Consider the following 17958-nt stretch of genomic DNA (forward strand, 5'->3'; position numbering starts at 1 on the left):
CCAGTGCGAAGTGATTGGTCGAATACTGCAAGCCTGTGACGGAAATGTGGCGACTCTTACCATATTTGGAATATCAGGTTCCAAAGCAATTGTACTGACAGGCACACCCACCTTACTTGCGGATACATTTGGGAGGTCTTTGTCAAATCATACCACAAACTGACGTTGATTTGTCGGGTGTGGTTACACGAGGCGTTTCAGGCAGGTCTGGGTGAGCATTCGCTTTTAGATAGAATGCATCTTTTGTTCCGACACTTTAATTTTTTTGCAATTGTACGTGTCTAATCCATGCATGGGCAACTTGTAACACACCAAAGACACAGAAAAACACGTATTTGCGCCATATGACCCCTTTAAGACATAGATTATTGATTTTTGAGATGAGGTGTGTAACAAATACGTTGTAGAATACTTTTTTGTATTCAAGTGGCTTTTGTAGAAAGCAAGTATTGTATTCACACTGGAAATATCAACAACAAGTGCACTTCAAATACTGAATGATGCATTTACACTATTTAACCAAAAATGGTAACAGTTTTGGTAATAGGGCTGCAGTTTGCAGAATAAAAGTTTTGGTTTACACAATATGTGGGTGTACTGTGTATACACACACATGTGTGTGTAATTTTAGTATGTAATAATTAAAATGTAAATATTTCTTAAATATATACATGCATGTGTGTGTATTTATATATACATAATTATTATACACAGTACAGACACATATATTATGTAAACAAAAACTTTTATTCTGCAAATGATTAGTTGCGACTAAACGTTGTGTAGCCCTATTTGCTAACGAAAGAAGAGAGGAGTGGCTATCAGTGACACTTGTATACTGCACACTGTGTATAGTATGTCATTAGGAACACAGCTAAAGTAATGGCATGTCTATCCCTGCATCCCAATTCTCATACTATCTGCCCTAAATAGACAATTAAATTAAAATTAAAATGTCCCAAATCATTCTTTAAGTATTCCTTAAGTTCCCGAGATGGTCTACTATTTTCTGTGACACTCAAACGGCAAATATTACCCACAACTCATTAACAAACCCATATTGATAAATGTATTAATAAAAAAATTATAAGTGATTCTTCACTAAATTAACACATTTAATTATACATAAACATTACATAACAAATAAAGAAAAAATTCTTAAACGCGTGAAGGTGTCATGATTCTGCCTCATCATGTCATGTCTTTCTTGACAGAGCCTCATGGTTTGTGTGGAGAGAGGCATGTTATTGTTGGTTCTGACATAACATGTGCTCTCTCCGGTCTCGTCTATGGCCCCGCCCCTCTCGTTTCCTCGTTTAGCTATCCATTAGTGTGTCATTCCCAAACCTGCCTATTGTTAATTTACCCCTTGTTAGTCTCCCTATATAATGGTCTTGTGTCTTCTGTCCTGTGCTTGTTCGTTTTGTTCCATGTCTTCGATGACATTACGTCTTGTTCCTGCCTGTGATACATTCCAAGTCAAGTCAAGTTTAGTCTAGTCAGTATACATTTTTGTCAAGTGTTGTTTTTGTCCAGTTTTAGTTAGTTTATGTTCCTGTGTTGTCTGCGATCATTATTCCCTTGTCCATGTTGATTTACCCCCTCGTGGGTCTTTGTTTTGGTATTTTTTTGAATAAATCATTGTTTCGTTAACCCTTTACCTGCTGCCTGCAATTGGGTTCTTTCTGTGAATGACCGTGACATAAGGAGATGTATTGTTATGCTTATAGCATCAGATAAAGGTAACATCTCACTCCTAGTCCTGCTTGACCTTAGTGGGATCTTCAACGTTTTTCGGGGCAAGGACCCCTTAGATGAGAGATGCATGGAGCAGGGACCCCCTTATACTAAATGTGTAAATGGAGCTATTTAAATAGAAACAACCCTATTGTCACAGCAATATTATGTTAAGACATTACATTTGCACTATTGTGTTATTGTTGCACATAGGCTAAATACTTTTCTGTGTACTTTTTTGTTTTTAATATCGATTGCTTGATTATTTTAAGGGATTTGCATTATCAAACATTTTCATTCTACTGTGAGATGGACAATTAAACATTTATTTGAATCTTAGTTTTTATTAAGGCTTCAATGAGATGACTGACCCTGGTTAATGGCACAAAGACTTGGTTGTCTCTGGATGCGAAAGAAATCAGTGCAGATTTTATGTATTCTGTTGTAAAATCAGGCCGTTTTATTAAGTGTCATTTTTTTTTTCTTCAGCTTCTCTGTGTGTTGCAGAACACACTGCTATTTTATAATTCTGAGCTCCATTGTCTTTCTCGTGGATCAGCATTGTCGCGGCTGTTACACGAAAATGAACACAAGTTTTTTCTGCAGAGCATCATATCAGACTAAGGAGAGCAACATGATGCAACGAGTCCGCGTTATTTTCGGGGCAACTTGTTTGACGTGCAACATCAGTACACGGTGTGCGTGTCATTGATTCTAAACACGTACGATAGTTTTGTCAGAGTTTACAGTGTAGAAGCGGTGCGGTGTCATTTGGTTGTCAAATTAGCACTTTACAGCTTTAACAAAGAAGTTCAAAAACATATGAGAATGCATTTTATTTGCACGCAACTCCTTTCACGCATACTTTTATTGGAAGGGAGACAGGGAATGCACTGATTCTAACCCTACCGGTTTTTATGATGCAGATGTAACGTTTCTTCCATTGCTTGCTTACGCTGCCTGAATGGATGTTTTTGTCTGCACGCACGCAGATTAAAATTGCAATGCGAGTTTCAATGAGTCCGCGCGGCCACACACGTGCTCAGTTTAAAGAGTACATTGGTTGTAATATTTCTGTACCCATGCTTTACATTTTTAACAAAAAGTTGCCAGTGAGTAAACAGTAAGTAGCGGACCCCTTGCAGTTCCACCGCGGACCCCCGGTTGAAGACCCCTGCTGTAGACCATAACATACTTTTAGATCGCTTACACAATTATACCGGTATTCAGGGACAGGCACTACAATGGTTCAGATCTTACTTATCAGACAGATATCAATTTGTCCATTTAAATGGGGAATCATCAAATCTAACGCAAGTAAATTATGGATTACCTCAGGGATCGGTTTTAGGACCCTTGCTATTCTCCATATACACTATATATCTCATCAAGACCATATGATTCCTTCCAGCTATCCAAATTGGCAGAGTGCATCGAAGATATAAACATTGGATGACTAGTAATTTCCTTCTTTTAAATTCTAATAAAACAGAAATATTACTTATCGGACCAAAGACACGTAAACAGAATATTTTGGATTATAACCTGCAAATTGAAGGCTGCACTGTTACTCCAACAAATACAGTTAAAGACCTAGGCGCTATATTAGACAGCAACCTGTCATTTGGAAATCACATCTCAAATGTCACAAAAACAGCCTTCTTCCACCTTAGAAATGTTGCCAAATTATGAAATATTCTATGTGTTTCTGATGCAGAAAAGCTTATTCATGCATTTGTGACCTCAAGACTTGACTACTGTAATGCACTACGTAGTGGTTCTCCTGCATCATCAATAAACAAACTACAGTTAGCTCAGAATGAAGCTGCCAGAGTTCTAACCAGGTCCATAAAATACGATCACATAACCCCAATGTTATCATCTCTTCACTGGTTACCCATTAAGTATCGTATTGACTTTAAAGTTATTTTAATTACTTATAAAGCCCTAAACGGTTTAGCCCCTACCTATTTAACAGAGCTTCTATCACATTACAACCCATCACGCTCTCTAAGATCTCAAAATACCTAGAATAACTAAATCTAAAGGGGGTAGAGCTTTCTCATACGTAGCACCTAAACTCTGGAATAGCCTTCCCGATACTATTCGAGGGTCAGGCACACTCTCCAAATTAAAATCTAGATTAAAGATTAAAGACACATCTTTTCAACCAAGCTATCACTTAATGCATAATATGCTAAATAAACCACCGGGAGACTGCATTTATTAGATATTATTAACTAGAATGATCTTGCTTGTTCTATAAACATCATGCACTGTGCTGTGTTTAACCTTTTTTGTGTTTTTCTTATTTTCTCCTGTAAAGTGGCTTTGGAACAATGCACATTGTGAAAAGCGCTATATAAATAAAATGATGTATTTGAATTTAAATGATCATGTTGTCGTCTGAACAGAGGTTCCCTTCAGTCGGTCTCTCGACGTTGTGTTGAGAGACAGACTGGGGTTTGAACCTATCATCTCCGAGAGGAATTTTAAAACACTATGGGCTTGGCGAATGGCACACGCACGCCAGTCCCCGCCCCATGCATATGGGTATAAAAGGGAGATGGCGGCGGCCATTCACTCATCCTTTGTTCTTCGGAACCTGCGTGGCATATGATTGTCAAGCGATTATCTCTTTGAGACTCTTCACTGCTGGATTTACGACGCAGAGCAGCGGACTTCTCCCTCCTGATAGCGGACTTCCCCTGGGCGTCTCGGCAGCGAGCTACAGACCTAAAAGAGCAAATTTCTCACATGCGAGCATGTCTCGCAGCTGTGTCCTTGGGTGTGACAGACTCATCCCTGAGTCAGATGGGCATGACACCTGCATCATGGCGATCAAGGTGTTGCGGTCACGGCTGGCTACGTTCTTTGTGAGCGCTGCCACCACCCCATCTGCTTCCCAGGCGAGTTCGACCGCTTCAGCAAGCAGCGGGGGTGATTTGGGGGTTCCTATGGATGTTGCTCCATCAGCTTCGGCTTCACGGACCACCCATACCCCAGCACGCTCACCTGGCTTGTCCCCGATGGGCGGCGGTAGACCATCCCATAGCAGGCAGACTCCACAGAGAGATGAAGACAAACTCTCTGTCATAGCATCGGATAGCTACCTCCTGGCATCAGATGTGGAAGACCTCTCTGAGGGCGACGCTGAGATGTCAGCCATGCTTGCCCGGGCAGCCGCATTTAGTATAAGGGGGTCCCTGCTCCATGCGTAACACCGCCCTCCCCGAAATGCTCGCGGCTGGATTCATGGTTTCTGGGGTCGGAGCGTGGTCAAAAGCCACGCACCGCCCCGGTGCCATTCTTCCCGGAGGTGCATGAGGAGCTCACTAAGTCCTGGAATGCGTTCTCGGCGCGTTCCCGGCTAGCGGGCTCGGGGGCAGTTACTTCCCTGGATAGTGGGGTGGCCAAAGGCTATGTCGACAGCCCCCAGGTGGAGCGTGCAGTCGTGGCGCACCTGTGCCTGCAGACAGCTGCCACCTGGAGGGGTCGACCTAGACTTCCGTCCAAGGCTTGTAAGCTTTCTTCGACACTCGTGTTGAAGGCTTACAATGCTGCAGGACAGGCTGCTTCCGCCCTCCACGCTATGGCAGTCCTTCAGGTTTTTCAGGCTAAAGCCCTGAAAGACCTGGATGATGGGAAGGCTGACCCAACTCGCATGAGCGAGTGACGCACGGCCACTGACCTCACGCTTCAGCAGACGAATGTCCACACTCGTGGTCCAAGAGAGGCATCTGTGGCTCAATCTTGCGCAGATGGGTGACACCCAGAATGCCCGCCTTCTGGATGCGCCCATCTCGCAAGCTGGGCTGTTTGGTGACACCGTGGAGGATGTGTCACAACAATTCTCCACGGTGCAGAAACAGACTGAGGCGATCAAGCAGATCCTGCCGCGCCGCGACAATTAAACATTTATTTGAATCTTAGTTTTTATTAAGGCTTCAATAAGATGACTGACCCTGGTTAATGGCACAAAGACTATTCTAGTGGAGGTAGGGGCTATTCTAGTGGACCACCAATTGGTGTTCACGTTCCACCAGGTGGTCACGTTCCCGAGCGCAGCCTGCTTCCCAGCAGCCCCGCCCCCCGCTGCAGCTCCTCCGATTCCAGGGCCCTCCCAGACGACGGCCCACCTGAGACGCAGACCACTGCTTTGGAAGGCATCTGCCCCCCGTCAGCAGGCCGCTAAGAGGACCTCTAAGCGGCCCTGGCGGGAAGAACCCAGGGCCTGGCGCCCACATTCTCACAGAAAGAGTTTTTCCCTGGGTTTTCTTCCTCCACAGCACCCTCGACTCGACGGTGTCTTGGACAGATCCAAGCTCCCGGCTGCAACCTCTGCCGGACGTTGCGTCAGTCAGCGACAACAAGCAGGTAAGTCAACAGAGCCGTCGACCTCCCCGGGGTTCCGCCCCGTGCAAGGTGACCACTCTGTCAGTCAGCCTGTACTTATAGTGCCCAAAAAAGGTGGGGGGCTGCGCCCCATTCTGGATCTGCGCCTCCTGAACAAGCACCTACACAAGCTGCCGTTTAGAACAACAGAAGCACATCATGGGCTCAGTTCGTCACCAAGATTGGTTTGTGGCAATCGACCTGAAGGAGGCATACTTTCACGTCTCCATCCTCCCTAGGCACCAACCGTTCTTGCGGTTCGCGTTCAAGGGAAGAGCGTATCAGTACAAGGTCCTGCCCTTCGGTCTGGCCCTTTCTCCTCGGGTTTTTACCAAACTCGTAGAGGTTGCCTTAACGCCCCTCAGGGAGCAAGGCGTGCGGATACTCAACTATCTCGACGACTGGCTCATCTTGGCTCACTCGCGAGATGTGTTGTGTATGCACAGGGACCTCGTGCTCTGGCACCTAGACCGTCTGGGCCTATAGGTCAACAGAGAAAAGAGCAAGCTCTCCCCAGCGCAGAGCTCCTCTTATCTCGGTATGGAACTAGACTCTGTCCGTATGTCAGCACGTCTCACCAACGAGCGTGCGCAGTCGGTGCTGGACTGTCTGAAACTTGTCAGGCGGACTCCAGCAGTCCCGCTGAAACATTTTCAGAGGCTCCTGGGGCACATGGCATCCTCGACAGGGGTAATCCCTCTCGGGTTGATGCACATGCGGCCGCTTCAGCACTGGCTTCAGAGTCGTGTTCCCTGGACGGCGTGGCACACCGGCACCAGGCGCATTATGGTAACGCCTCAGTGCCTTTGCACCCTCAACCCCTGGTCAGATCTGACCTTTCTCTGAGCGGGGGTTGCACGGTCTGTTGGAACCAAGTCCAGTACTGGTAGAGTCGCCCCTGCTCAGGTGGAACCCTATACTAGGACTGTTGCCCCATACATAGTGACTCCCCTGCAGGGTCGTCCCGTGTGTTGAATTCCTCACTCTTGGTTCCCCTGTCAGTGAACCCGTGACCTCCCCTCCGGTGCAGAACACAAATTCTCACATGTTGTTCTCCCCACTGGTGAGACCGTGTTGGTGTCTCCACATGTAACCTCCCCTTGTGGTAGGATGTGGCCTCCGTAACACACTCTTCAATGAGGAGAGCAGTGTTTCCCCAGTGTTCTTACGGCGCCGGACGACATCTCGCTAATAGAGACGAATGCCACTGCCCGTGATGGCCGTCGGTACAAGCCTCTCAGGGTATGCTACTATTACTGATCCCACTGGAAGATTACGTCTCGCAGTAGCGCTCACTTGTGACTCGCTAGTCCAGTCAGTGTCTCTCCGCTTGAGGTCGTGATATGGCTCAGCGCCCGGCATGTAAAGATAGGTCCCCAGTCTGTCTCTCAACACAACGTCGAGAGACCGACTGAAAGGGAATGTCTCGGCTACGACTGTAACCTCCGTTCCCTGATGGAGGGAACGAGACGTTGTGTCTTCATGCCACAATGCTTCGCTGACCCGCTGCAGTGACCAGTAGATACCTCTCAGGTTCCTCAGCCCAAAGGATGAGTGAATGGCAGCCGCCATCTCCCTTTTATACCCGTATGCATGGGGTGGGGACTGGCATGCGTCACCAAGCCCACTGGTGTTTTAAAATTCCTCTCAGAGATGATAGGTTCTCAAGATCAAACCCCAGTCTGTCTCTCAATACAACGGAGGTTACAGTCGTAACCGAGACGTTTCGTCTTTTCAAGATGTACTAATACGTAGTTCAGCAAAAATAAACAACATTTACATGATAATCTCAAAAACAAATAATTAAAACAATTAAAATGATAAATGATGGTGTTTGCACCTCTGTGAAATGCTGTGAATAAGAGTGTTATAAATCACAGCGTTAGTTTTAATGATGTCAAATACACTCTGTGGGATTTGCTTATTTGATTTATGTCTATTTAAAGAAAATGTCAAAACCAGCCAAGCAAAAAGAGCTCAATGGCACTTCACAACAAGCAAGAAAGAAAGTATCAAGTCATTAACAGACACAAACCGAGACTCTCTTTCAATCCCTCCTTATGTTGAACTGTGCCTAGGCGTGTGTAATGTGGTGAGATACTTCATAAAAAATATGCATTATTTCATCCTTCTAAAACAAGCTCAGGTGTGATGGATTCGGTAGCTGTTATTGTCATTTACTCTTCAACGAGATGGAGTAAAGCCCCGCAGATAGGCCTTGTAAAGCTATGGTTGTTCTCATCTAAGAAGTCTGTTCAATTAGGCCCCTCTGATTTCCCTGGAGAGAGCTCTTCTCTTTAAAACGCATCATTAACACAGGCTTACCTCTCCCAGAGGATCGCCTCACCCCCCGCCCGGCATACAGCAGACTCACGTCTGCTTAGAGCAACCAACAAAACCTAATATGCAGCAACCACATCTTTTTTAATCAGCTTTAACGCAAGTGTGCGACACAATGTTCTCTCCCTTAGTCTGAGAATAGATAGGATGATGAAGGGAATGTTGATGATGTTTTGGTTTAGGTACATCTCCTCCCTGCTGTTGCTGGTTGTGTCACCAACAGTCTGCCCACTATCTACTTACTTGACTTGGCAAGCATATTCTCAGTTTGGCAAGCTCTACTCTCATTGGCTGGCTTTGCATAGTTTTTTTCCATTCCACCAAAAGCCAATTTGTGTTTAGTTATATGTTATGTACAAAGTATATGTTAGTTATATACATTTTAGTTATACAGTATACTACAGTATATACAGTACAGTATATGACTTTGATATTGATTTTGACCATACAATGTCTTGTGACACTACACTCCAAAAAATGCTGGGTTATTTTCAACCCAACGTTGGGTCAAAAAGGGGACAAACCAAACCTTTGTGGCTGTATGTTCTTTGGGGCTGTAAATTAATGTACTTTATGCTGAGTTGTTTCAACCCAAAATGCTGAGTTGTTTTAACCCATTGTTAGGTCAAATATATTGTAAACATTTTCTGGGTTAATTTAACACAACAGCTGGGTTTGTTTGAACATAACCCAGCATTTTGGAATGTACAACTCAAATTCTCTTTTGAGACAGTGAATAGCCACTGAATGAATGAATATTTTTTTCCATAATTATGTACTGGGTTAGCATCGATTTCAAATAAAACTTTTTTGTAAGACTAAAATATTGGTGATCTTAAATGCTTTTCTCAAGATTGATTTACAAAGCATATGTCATTATATTCTTATGATGTTCAATATGTGAGAACTTCTTAAGTAGGAACATTCTTATCAGCTTCCTATAATTTATCTTATAAACAATCTTATAATTTGTTTTAAGAACAGTTTTGCGAACCCGGCCCCAGATTACAAAAAAAACTCTGTGCTGGTAAACCAGCCTCACCAGTTTAGTTTTGCTGATAAACATGGTGATTATCTTAAATAAGTCACTGTTATTTGATTGTTTTCATAAACCTCAAAGTTTCAAATGAAATGTGAACTCAGTGTTGACCTAGACCAGAACTAATTAGTTTCAACCAGCTAGAATATGTTCTGCAGGATTAGTTTTGCCATTGCATTGAAGCCCCTTTCTAGAATTCATCTGACAGTAAGCGGGTTTCCATCACTCTGGTTTTATTCGCATTTTGAAGTTTCGCATCAGAAACGAGTGATGGAAACGCCAAATTTCGAGTTAAAAACCCTTAATTCGCAAAAAGTTTTTACGCTCGCTTGAGGAGGTTTTTCAGTTTTGCGAAAAAGGGTTAATGCGAATAATGGGAGATGGAAACGCATTTGCCGAATAAATTCCTCCAAAAAGCCACGTAACTGCACTATGAGACGGCGTAACCTGACTAACCAGAGAACTGATCTTGTTACACAGCATGAGAAATGTTGTGATGGTCATTCTTAAATGCCTGAGCAAAGTCGTCAAAGTATTCTGTAATTGCCTCTTAGAACTGTCACGACTGTGTTTCCCAAACAGCAGACATCCACAAAAGCACCGTATTTATTGTGTTTCGTAATCGTCTGCTTGCGCAAGTATTATTCTATATGAAAATCATTATATTCAGTGGCTTCTCTTACTTTTCTTACTGATATTTAGTGGCAGTTTATTAGGAAGTGACGGTTGACTATTTGGATGGAAACGGTGCTTATTCGAAAATGTTTTATGCGATATTCCAATTTTGCGAATAAGCTAAATTCGCAACTTTGGATGGAAACCCGGCTAATGATAGGATGAAATGGTTATGAGCAACAACTTCTTCACAGTACGAACATTCAAACAAAACAAAAGTATTTTTGCTAGCAGAAAATAGGTTGAACATCTGAGGACTTGTATTTCTGGCTCAGGACTGTATGTGTCTTGCTTCAAAGGATCACGAGTAGTTATGATTCGGACAAAACTCCCTATGCCCCCCACCACCTCACACGCTCCCAAACACTCAACATCCTCTGACTTACCCCCGACTTCTCATCGAAAATCTTGATCCCTCCAAAGGACACAGTGAGGAAAACTTTCTGTTTGTGTTCTCCTTTAGACCGTGCGGAGGCTGCGATTCCCTGAAGAAGAGAAGATGAAAATAGAAACATGAGAAAATGAGGTAAAAAGATAAAACAGAAGAAGCTTTTGCTACTTGCTGCAGTCTGTTGGGAGTATTAGTGGTTATGTAAAGCAATTGAATCTCTCAATGCTTTTGGCTGGGAGGTTCAGGTTCTAGTATGAGCAAGCTTGGGTTGACTGTCAGTTTAAAGTGTGTTTGCATTTAGTATAGTGCATGAGACTAGAGGTCAGGAACATTTTTAAGATTAAGTGTCACTTTTTTAGAATTTATTTTTTTATTTTTCACTTTCTATATATATACGTATATTCCTTTCTACTGTATATACACTGCCCGTCCAAAAAAAAGTCACCACCTGGATTTAACTAAGCAAATAGGTAAGAGCCTCCCATTGGATTGGAGGTCTAGGTTCAGCAACGTTATGTGCCCAAAGAATGAGGTCAGCTGGCTACCTGGATATACTGAATGACCAGGTTATTCCATTAATGAGTTTTTTCTTCTCTGATGGCACGGGCATATTCCAAGATGACAATGCCAGGATTCATCGGGCTCAAATTGTGAAAGAGTGGTTCAGGGAGCATGAGACATCATTTTCACACATGGATTGGCCACCACAGAGTCCAGACCTTAACACCATTGAGAATCTTTGGGATGTGCTGGGGAAGACTTTGCGCAGCGGTCCGACTCTCCCATGATCAATACAAGATCTTGGCGATCTCTGGACAGGAAAAAATGGACATTCTGGACATTGCAGAAGCTTATCGAAATGATGCCACAGCGAATGCGTGCCGTAATCATAGCTAATGGCGGTCCAACAAAATATTAGAGTGTGTGACTTTTTTTGGGAAGGGCAGTGTATTTTGAGAAATTTTCCAAAAGAGGTCCATATACCCCCCCCACTATCTGTCTGGAGCAACAACACCATTTCAGAACAGGGTATTGTGTAAAAGACAGTACCTACCTCCTCCTGAATATTTAAGAATATTGAATCAGCCAAAGAATGAAATGCTGACTGTCTTTTTGCAGTTAACCCTCAATAGCACCACAGCTCAAGGTGAAAAATCCTTTGAAGTCTATTTTCTAGTTTTTTTTTGTATATCCTTGAGAGTTCATATAGTTCAACTGGTACAGAATTTCACATGCAAAAGCAAGGTCATGGGTTTATTACCAGAAAGTAAACATGCACTGCATGCCGCTTAGGATAAAAGTGCCTCATAAATTCCTCTGTCAACTAATCGGATGTGTCTATCGGATCTGGCATGATGTACAGTACGTTATCACACCTTTATGTCTATCTATGCTGGTAGGTTGATGAATGAGCCATTTTAATGTTAGTGACATGGAGATCATGCTGGATAGAGCACAAGCTCTAACATTTCAAACTCTGAATAAGTAGTGCTTGGGTCTTGGACTGTTTTCCAAACAATGGAACATTTTGAAAATGTCTAGGAATCCTGGTTGAAAACATTTCTATTCTGTTATATTCTCTTTGGTGACAATATTGGTGAAAAATACACTGTAGCTTTAAGTATGTTTTTACAGCACTGCATAGGCTTGTCTGGGGTTTATCTGAAAAGACTTGAACTTTTGTTTGAAACTTCCCTTCCAAACAGTGTGATGAACTCGGAAAGAGAAAACGTGAGAAATGAGAGATTAAAAATGATAACATGGGACTCATTTGATTGCTAAGGAGTGGAGGAGTGTGAGAATATGACTATAGATTATGTGTCCGGGTGAGTGAGGGCTAAACACCTCCAATCAATAACAGTCTGGACGTTCCAATCAGACAAACATGCAAATCAGATGTTGTAATCACCCTCTCTATCAAACAAACAGAGAAGAAACCAGACTAAAGGGTAAAAGTGAAAAACCGCTAAAATTGACGAAAACACTGCAAAAACACACACATTCACTTAAACAATAATACGGATGTTTATTTATTATTCAGGACCTCCATATACACAAGGTCAAATCACATAACCTGTGTAAACCTAATATTGTGACCCTGGTGTTCACACGGCTCACTGTCAAATCATATAAATGTTTTTTGTTTATCAAACTACTAAAGTCACACAGACATTTTATCTTTTAAAGGAAGATTGACAGAGCATTGACTGTTTTTATTTATTTTGGTGTGGGTGGGGATATTATTTTAATTAATTAAAATCTAGGAACAAATATGGCTCAATGTAGTAAACCCCCAACTCGAACATATTTGATGTTTAATATGTCCTGCTTGGTCCAAATTAAATTTTGGTCCAATACAAATTCACTGTGGGTCATATGCATTTGAAGTATATATTCAGGATGTGAAAGTGACTCGGAATAAAGTAAACAAAATAAAGATCAAAGCTCTAGCCTACAGATCATAAAACTGAAAGCACTGCTTCACCTGGCAATCGAAAATCACTACATTGAGGAGCAACACTGTTCCCGTAAAGCTAGATAGCTTTCTATTCACTATTCTCATCATAAAAAAATGAAAATGAGTATGTTTTTATAACGTCACATTCAGTAAGTCAATCTAGCTAGTGTTAGTTAACTACTGTAACAGTAACTTTAGGCTATAGTGTGCTTGCTGTAACGACATAACGTCTGGATAGCGCCATTGGTTTCTGACAGGTTTAGGCAACGGGTGAAACTGATTATGACCATAAAGATCTAATTTTAACTCTGACGTCTGGCAGTGTTGATGAGATGCAGTCCTTCAGCGCAGATCATATGACAGTCAGTCTATGATGTAAAACTCCGGACAAGTCTTCTTGTATGAGTCTGTTTAAGAAGTCTTTATTGTTGTACATTATGACAACTAAGATTCCACAGTGACATGACTTTTAGCTGGGATAATGTTCGTGCAGTGTGACGGCCAGCAACAATGGCGAATGACTTTTTAAAACCGCATAATGCGTAGCCGGTTAAACTCTATGGTTTGATTGTCGGACAAAATGGCGAATAGCAACAGGGGGTGCATAATATCGGCATTATGATTGGTCAGGTCGCCTGTCAATCAAATTCCAGCCAAAGGGTCAATCGGTAAGCTCATTTTTTGTCAAGTTTTCTATTGTGCCGCACATGATTAGATCATCACTTTGAACAGGAACTTGGATTATTCACAAATACATAATTAACCACAACGTTATAAAAATCAACCGACACATACCTTTAGTTTCATCATTGAGTCCTGACACAGCTTGTCTCCTCGTGCAGCGGCGACCTCATCTATGCCAATGATCTTGGCCTTGTATCGAACGCCATCCCCCTTAAAACGCTTTATCAGAGCTGCCTCACTGCGGTCCTGCCCTAGAGGGAGAAACAGAGAACAAGGAAGATGAAGCATGGAGTCATTTGATGAATTTTACATATCTGCAGCAATTCGTCTCCTCCCTCCATCAACCATCATTTCAAAATGCCAGTACTTTTTCCATAATCAGCAAAATCTGGACCTGGCAGCTGAAAAAAATACCAAGCGATATCTCTATTTAGCCCAGTATATCCTTATATCTCTTATATTGAGTTCTATTCAAGCAGTTAGATCTTGGATCCAGTGTGCTCTGTCTAGTTGTTGAGTTATGAGCCTGTGGGGTTGATCACAACCAGGGGCTTTAAAATCAACCCAGGGCTCTGAAAACCCTCTCCAACCTCCAGATGCCTTGTGCTATACAGCTCAGAATGAAGGTCAAGTCAGTAGCTTGTGTGTGGCTGTAATTGCAGGTGTGTCAAGCCTGGGGCATGAGAGGAAGATGTTGGTTTCTAAGTAACGGCTCTGTGTCCAGGTCTGGTGTGAGGTGATAGGAATGATGAAAGATGAATATTTCTTTGAGCTCTCACATCAAAGTGGACATGTATGGGCCGATCGCGACTTAGAAAGATCAGGTGGCCCCTCCCACACCTTCATCACAAAGCTTATAACTGGATAATGGGCCTGGCCAATCGATAAACCTCCAAGGACATATACCAATTAACTTGCTCATGCTCAGTAAAGCAAAGACAAACAGACCCAATGAGGTTTGAGCCTAGGTCTGAGGCAAAGGCAAATAGACATTTACCAGGACACATACACAAACTAAAACACATGCTTTCAGGGTCAGTGATAGCATACACAATAGGAAAGGTAAAAGGGCAACAGGATTCTAAAGGTTCGGATTTAATAAAGAAATAATTAAAAATAATTATTTGATATGTTGATGTAATTTCAACTGAAAAATGCAGAGAGCGCGAGACATATCGAGTGACCCCGCCCCCTTTTAAAATGACCAATTGCGTTTCTTTTACGGCACACAGCAAAGTCTATCGAAAAGAAAAGGAAGATCATTAGCCAGGTTTCCATTACAGATTTGCGCAAAATTGTAGCGATGTTTTCTATGTCGATTAAAACAATATCGCGGAATGACTGCGTTTCCATGAAATGATGTTATGCGATTAAAGTGTATTTTGATTCTTCTCGTGATAAGTCATTCTGGCCGTACTTCTTCTTTGTACGTTTTATGGCACGTTGCAAACACACTTTAGTGCATAGTGTCACCTACTCTGATGAAAGAGTGAAGAGAAATGTCTATATTTCCTTATACTGTATATTTTCAGATTACCTCACTGTTCCTAATAAATCTCCATACTGCACTCACTCGTTTTCCTGCATTTGGGCCATCTTATAAGATATTACTTAATGTGAATTCCTTATATCATATCTTTCCAAATGTTCTGCCAAAACATACAGCGAATGGTCATGTGACTTTTTTATACGCCATGTGACTTGTAAATACGACAAAAAGTGTTTCCATTGCAGTTTTGAGAAATATGTCTTTATCGTATTGTCTGAAAAAACACCTCAGACGAGCGTGATAACTTTTTTGCGATACATGGGAGTTTTTGTGAAATTGACGCATTTCCATTGGGCGTATTTTCAATTCACTATTACAATTTGCGTATTTTGAAGGGTAATGGAAACCTGGCTAGTGATACCAGTGATGTGTCATTTGAAGCTTGTTATTTACGTTGATGAGTGACACTGGCGTTTGTCTTCTCCTTTACTCATCAAGGCTGCGATGTCCAATCTCTTCCATAGAGCCTTAACATTCAATATACTGTATAGACTTGAAACGGGTCAGATAAATTTAGTTTTCTCTGCGGATTTGAGCGTACGATCGTGCAAGTGATCAGCTCTGTGGCTGATCTGAGGTGCCGCTTCCGCAGCTTTCACAGTGAAGGGGGCGGGACTCTTCGGATTAAAAAGCGGATTTGATTGGACGAGAACTTTGACGAGAGGCTGAAGTGTAGCGTGATGTCATGGAATTTCTAGATTTTTCTTAGCGCACGTACCAGACTGTCAGTTTTGAACGCTTATATCTTCTAAATGAGAATTTTGTCAACGCGTAGGAGCATATTCAATTCAATTCAATTCAATTTTATTTATATAGCGCTTTTCACAATGTGCATTGTTCCAAAGCAGCTTTACAGGAGCAAATAAGAAAAACACAGAAAGGTAAAACACAGCACAGTGCATGGTGTTTATAGACCAAGCAAGATCATATCAGTTTATTGATGTAATTCTTTTAAAAAAAACTTTCATTTTGATTTCACTGGAGCTTTAACCTTAATCTAAAAAGTTAAGGTGAGAGCCCGATCTTTGTGATCTTCTTTAACTGATAATAGGGATAGAAAAAAAGTAGTTATTAGCCAGGTTTGTATCACCCTGGTCTTATGCGCATTTTGAAGATTCGCATTAGAAACTGCAATATTCCAATTTTGCGCATAAGCTAAATTCGCATTGAGTTACTTTGGATGGAAACACGGCGAATAAGACCTATGTGACCTGGGGCATCTTATGGATGATGAAGACTGCATCTATATTTTAGAGCAAATCTATGAAGAGCATTCAAATCAAAAAGCTTGAAACTTGAAAAAGGACTGAAACTGCTTGTGTAATATTAAATCAATCAATCAGTCCTGGCCCACCACCCCTTTTGTATTTCTGTCATTTACCAGCTTGGCATTTCTCTCTCTCGATATTTCTGTCGCTCTGAGCTTTAGTAAATGTGGTATCTGTGGTATCTTATGTTGATCTTGATTCTACAGTAAATACTTTTCCATGTTTCTTAGCGCTATGGATGTTTTAATACTGTATTACGACTGAAAAATGATACTTGTCACATATATCTTTACAGTTTTTGATATAGGCTATAAAAATAAATTATGGGGTTTTGGGGATCTATTTTTCATGATAATGAAAAGCTTATGATGCACACAAATATAAATACACAGTACTTAAAATAGACTTCAAAACAGAATGATTCTATTGTACCATTGAAATGGTTTCTCCAGAAAGTGGCACCCTTATGTATCGTCTTAAAGATTTGAATCTGAAATATGTTTCCGGCCACTTGCATTGTGTGTGGTGCCAAAAATGATCCAAAAAAGCTCTCATTTCATTTATCTCATATCATTAATCTACAGCAGTGGTGAGGAAAACAGCTCTGCGCTTCTAGTGCAACATATATCAATAGCACTGACACAATGTGGCATTAGGCTAAAATAAGAGACAAGGCATTATGAATATCAGTCTCTCCTTCAAATTCACACACATACATTAAGCAGCTGATGAAGAGGAGCGGATGATTCATCAGAGCTCGTTTGACACTGAATGAACTCATTGAAGGTCACGGCACCCGTGATGGAAAGAATTCGCTCATCATTCTTAACAAACAGCCTGCTTTGTCATTGATTATGCGCTTGGAGTGTTGTTTGCTCATGCATGCAGAGGTAAGTCGATTCTGTTTTGATTCAGAGAATTAACAATTCTCAATGTATCACTCTTTTAAAAAAAATGTTTTGGTGGGTTTCAAGGTTGGTTGGTGCCAAATACTGCTCACATTAAGCAGATGCAATTATACATATACAAATACACACACACATTAAAGATCTTCTGCTTTTATTTTCCATAAAAGACAAAGGTTTTGACACGTAGCCTATCATTTGTTACGCTTACAGATACATCCACAATTTGAGAATGAATCTGCGAAGGGATCGAACCCTCATATAACCACACACACGTGGGTCACTCTTTAACCCATACTCTGAATCAACTAGTTTGTGGAAAGCTCCATGATATGACTGAACACTTTAGCTGTCCCTCAGTGCCAGGTCTGAGAAGGATAAACACTCATTTATTTCCCCAGTTCAGACCACTGCGCCTGCAAAGCTGCCAATTATTACTGCCTACCTCAGGGACTGAACTTTGATGGTAAAGAACTGACCGTATGACCGTGTGGGTGTCTGTATATGTGCCTGAAGG

At 41.8% G+C, this 17958-nt stretch overlaps 1 protein-coding gene across 4 annotated transcripts in view; it reads right to left on the reverse strand.

Annotated features, from left to right (window-relative positions):
- dab1a (DAB adaptor protein 1a) overlaps positions 1-17958 on the reverse strand; it is a 177877-nt gene that overhangs the window by 62099 nt on the left and 97820 nt on the right. For all 4 annotated transcript variants that reach the window (XM_057352395.1, XM_057352394.1, XM_057352391.1 and 1 more), the window contains exons 3-4: positions 13831-13970; positions 10573-10671 (exon numbers count right to left, since the gene is read on the reverse strand). In XM_057352395.1, the coding sequence (XP_057208378.1) occupies positions 10573-10671; positions 13831-13970 (239 nt within the window). The remainder of the gene's footprint in view (positions 1-10572; positions 10672-13830; positions 13971-17958) is intronic.

Source organism: Triplophysa rosa, linkage group LG15 (assembly GCF_024868665.1).
Source record: "Triplophysa rosa linkage group LG15, Trosa_1v2, whole genome shotgun sequence".
In the NCBI taxonomy this organism is placed as follows: domain Eukaryota; kingdom Metazoa; phylum Chordata; class Actinopteri; order Cypriniformes; family Nemacheilidae; genus Triplophysa; species Triplophysa rosa.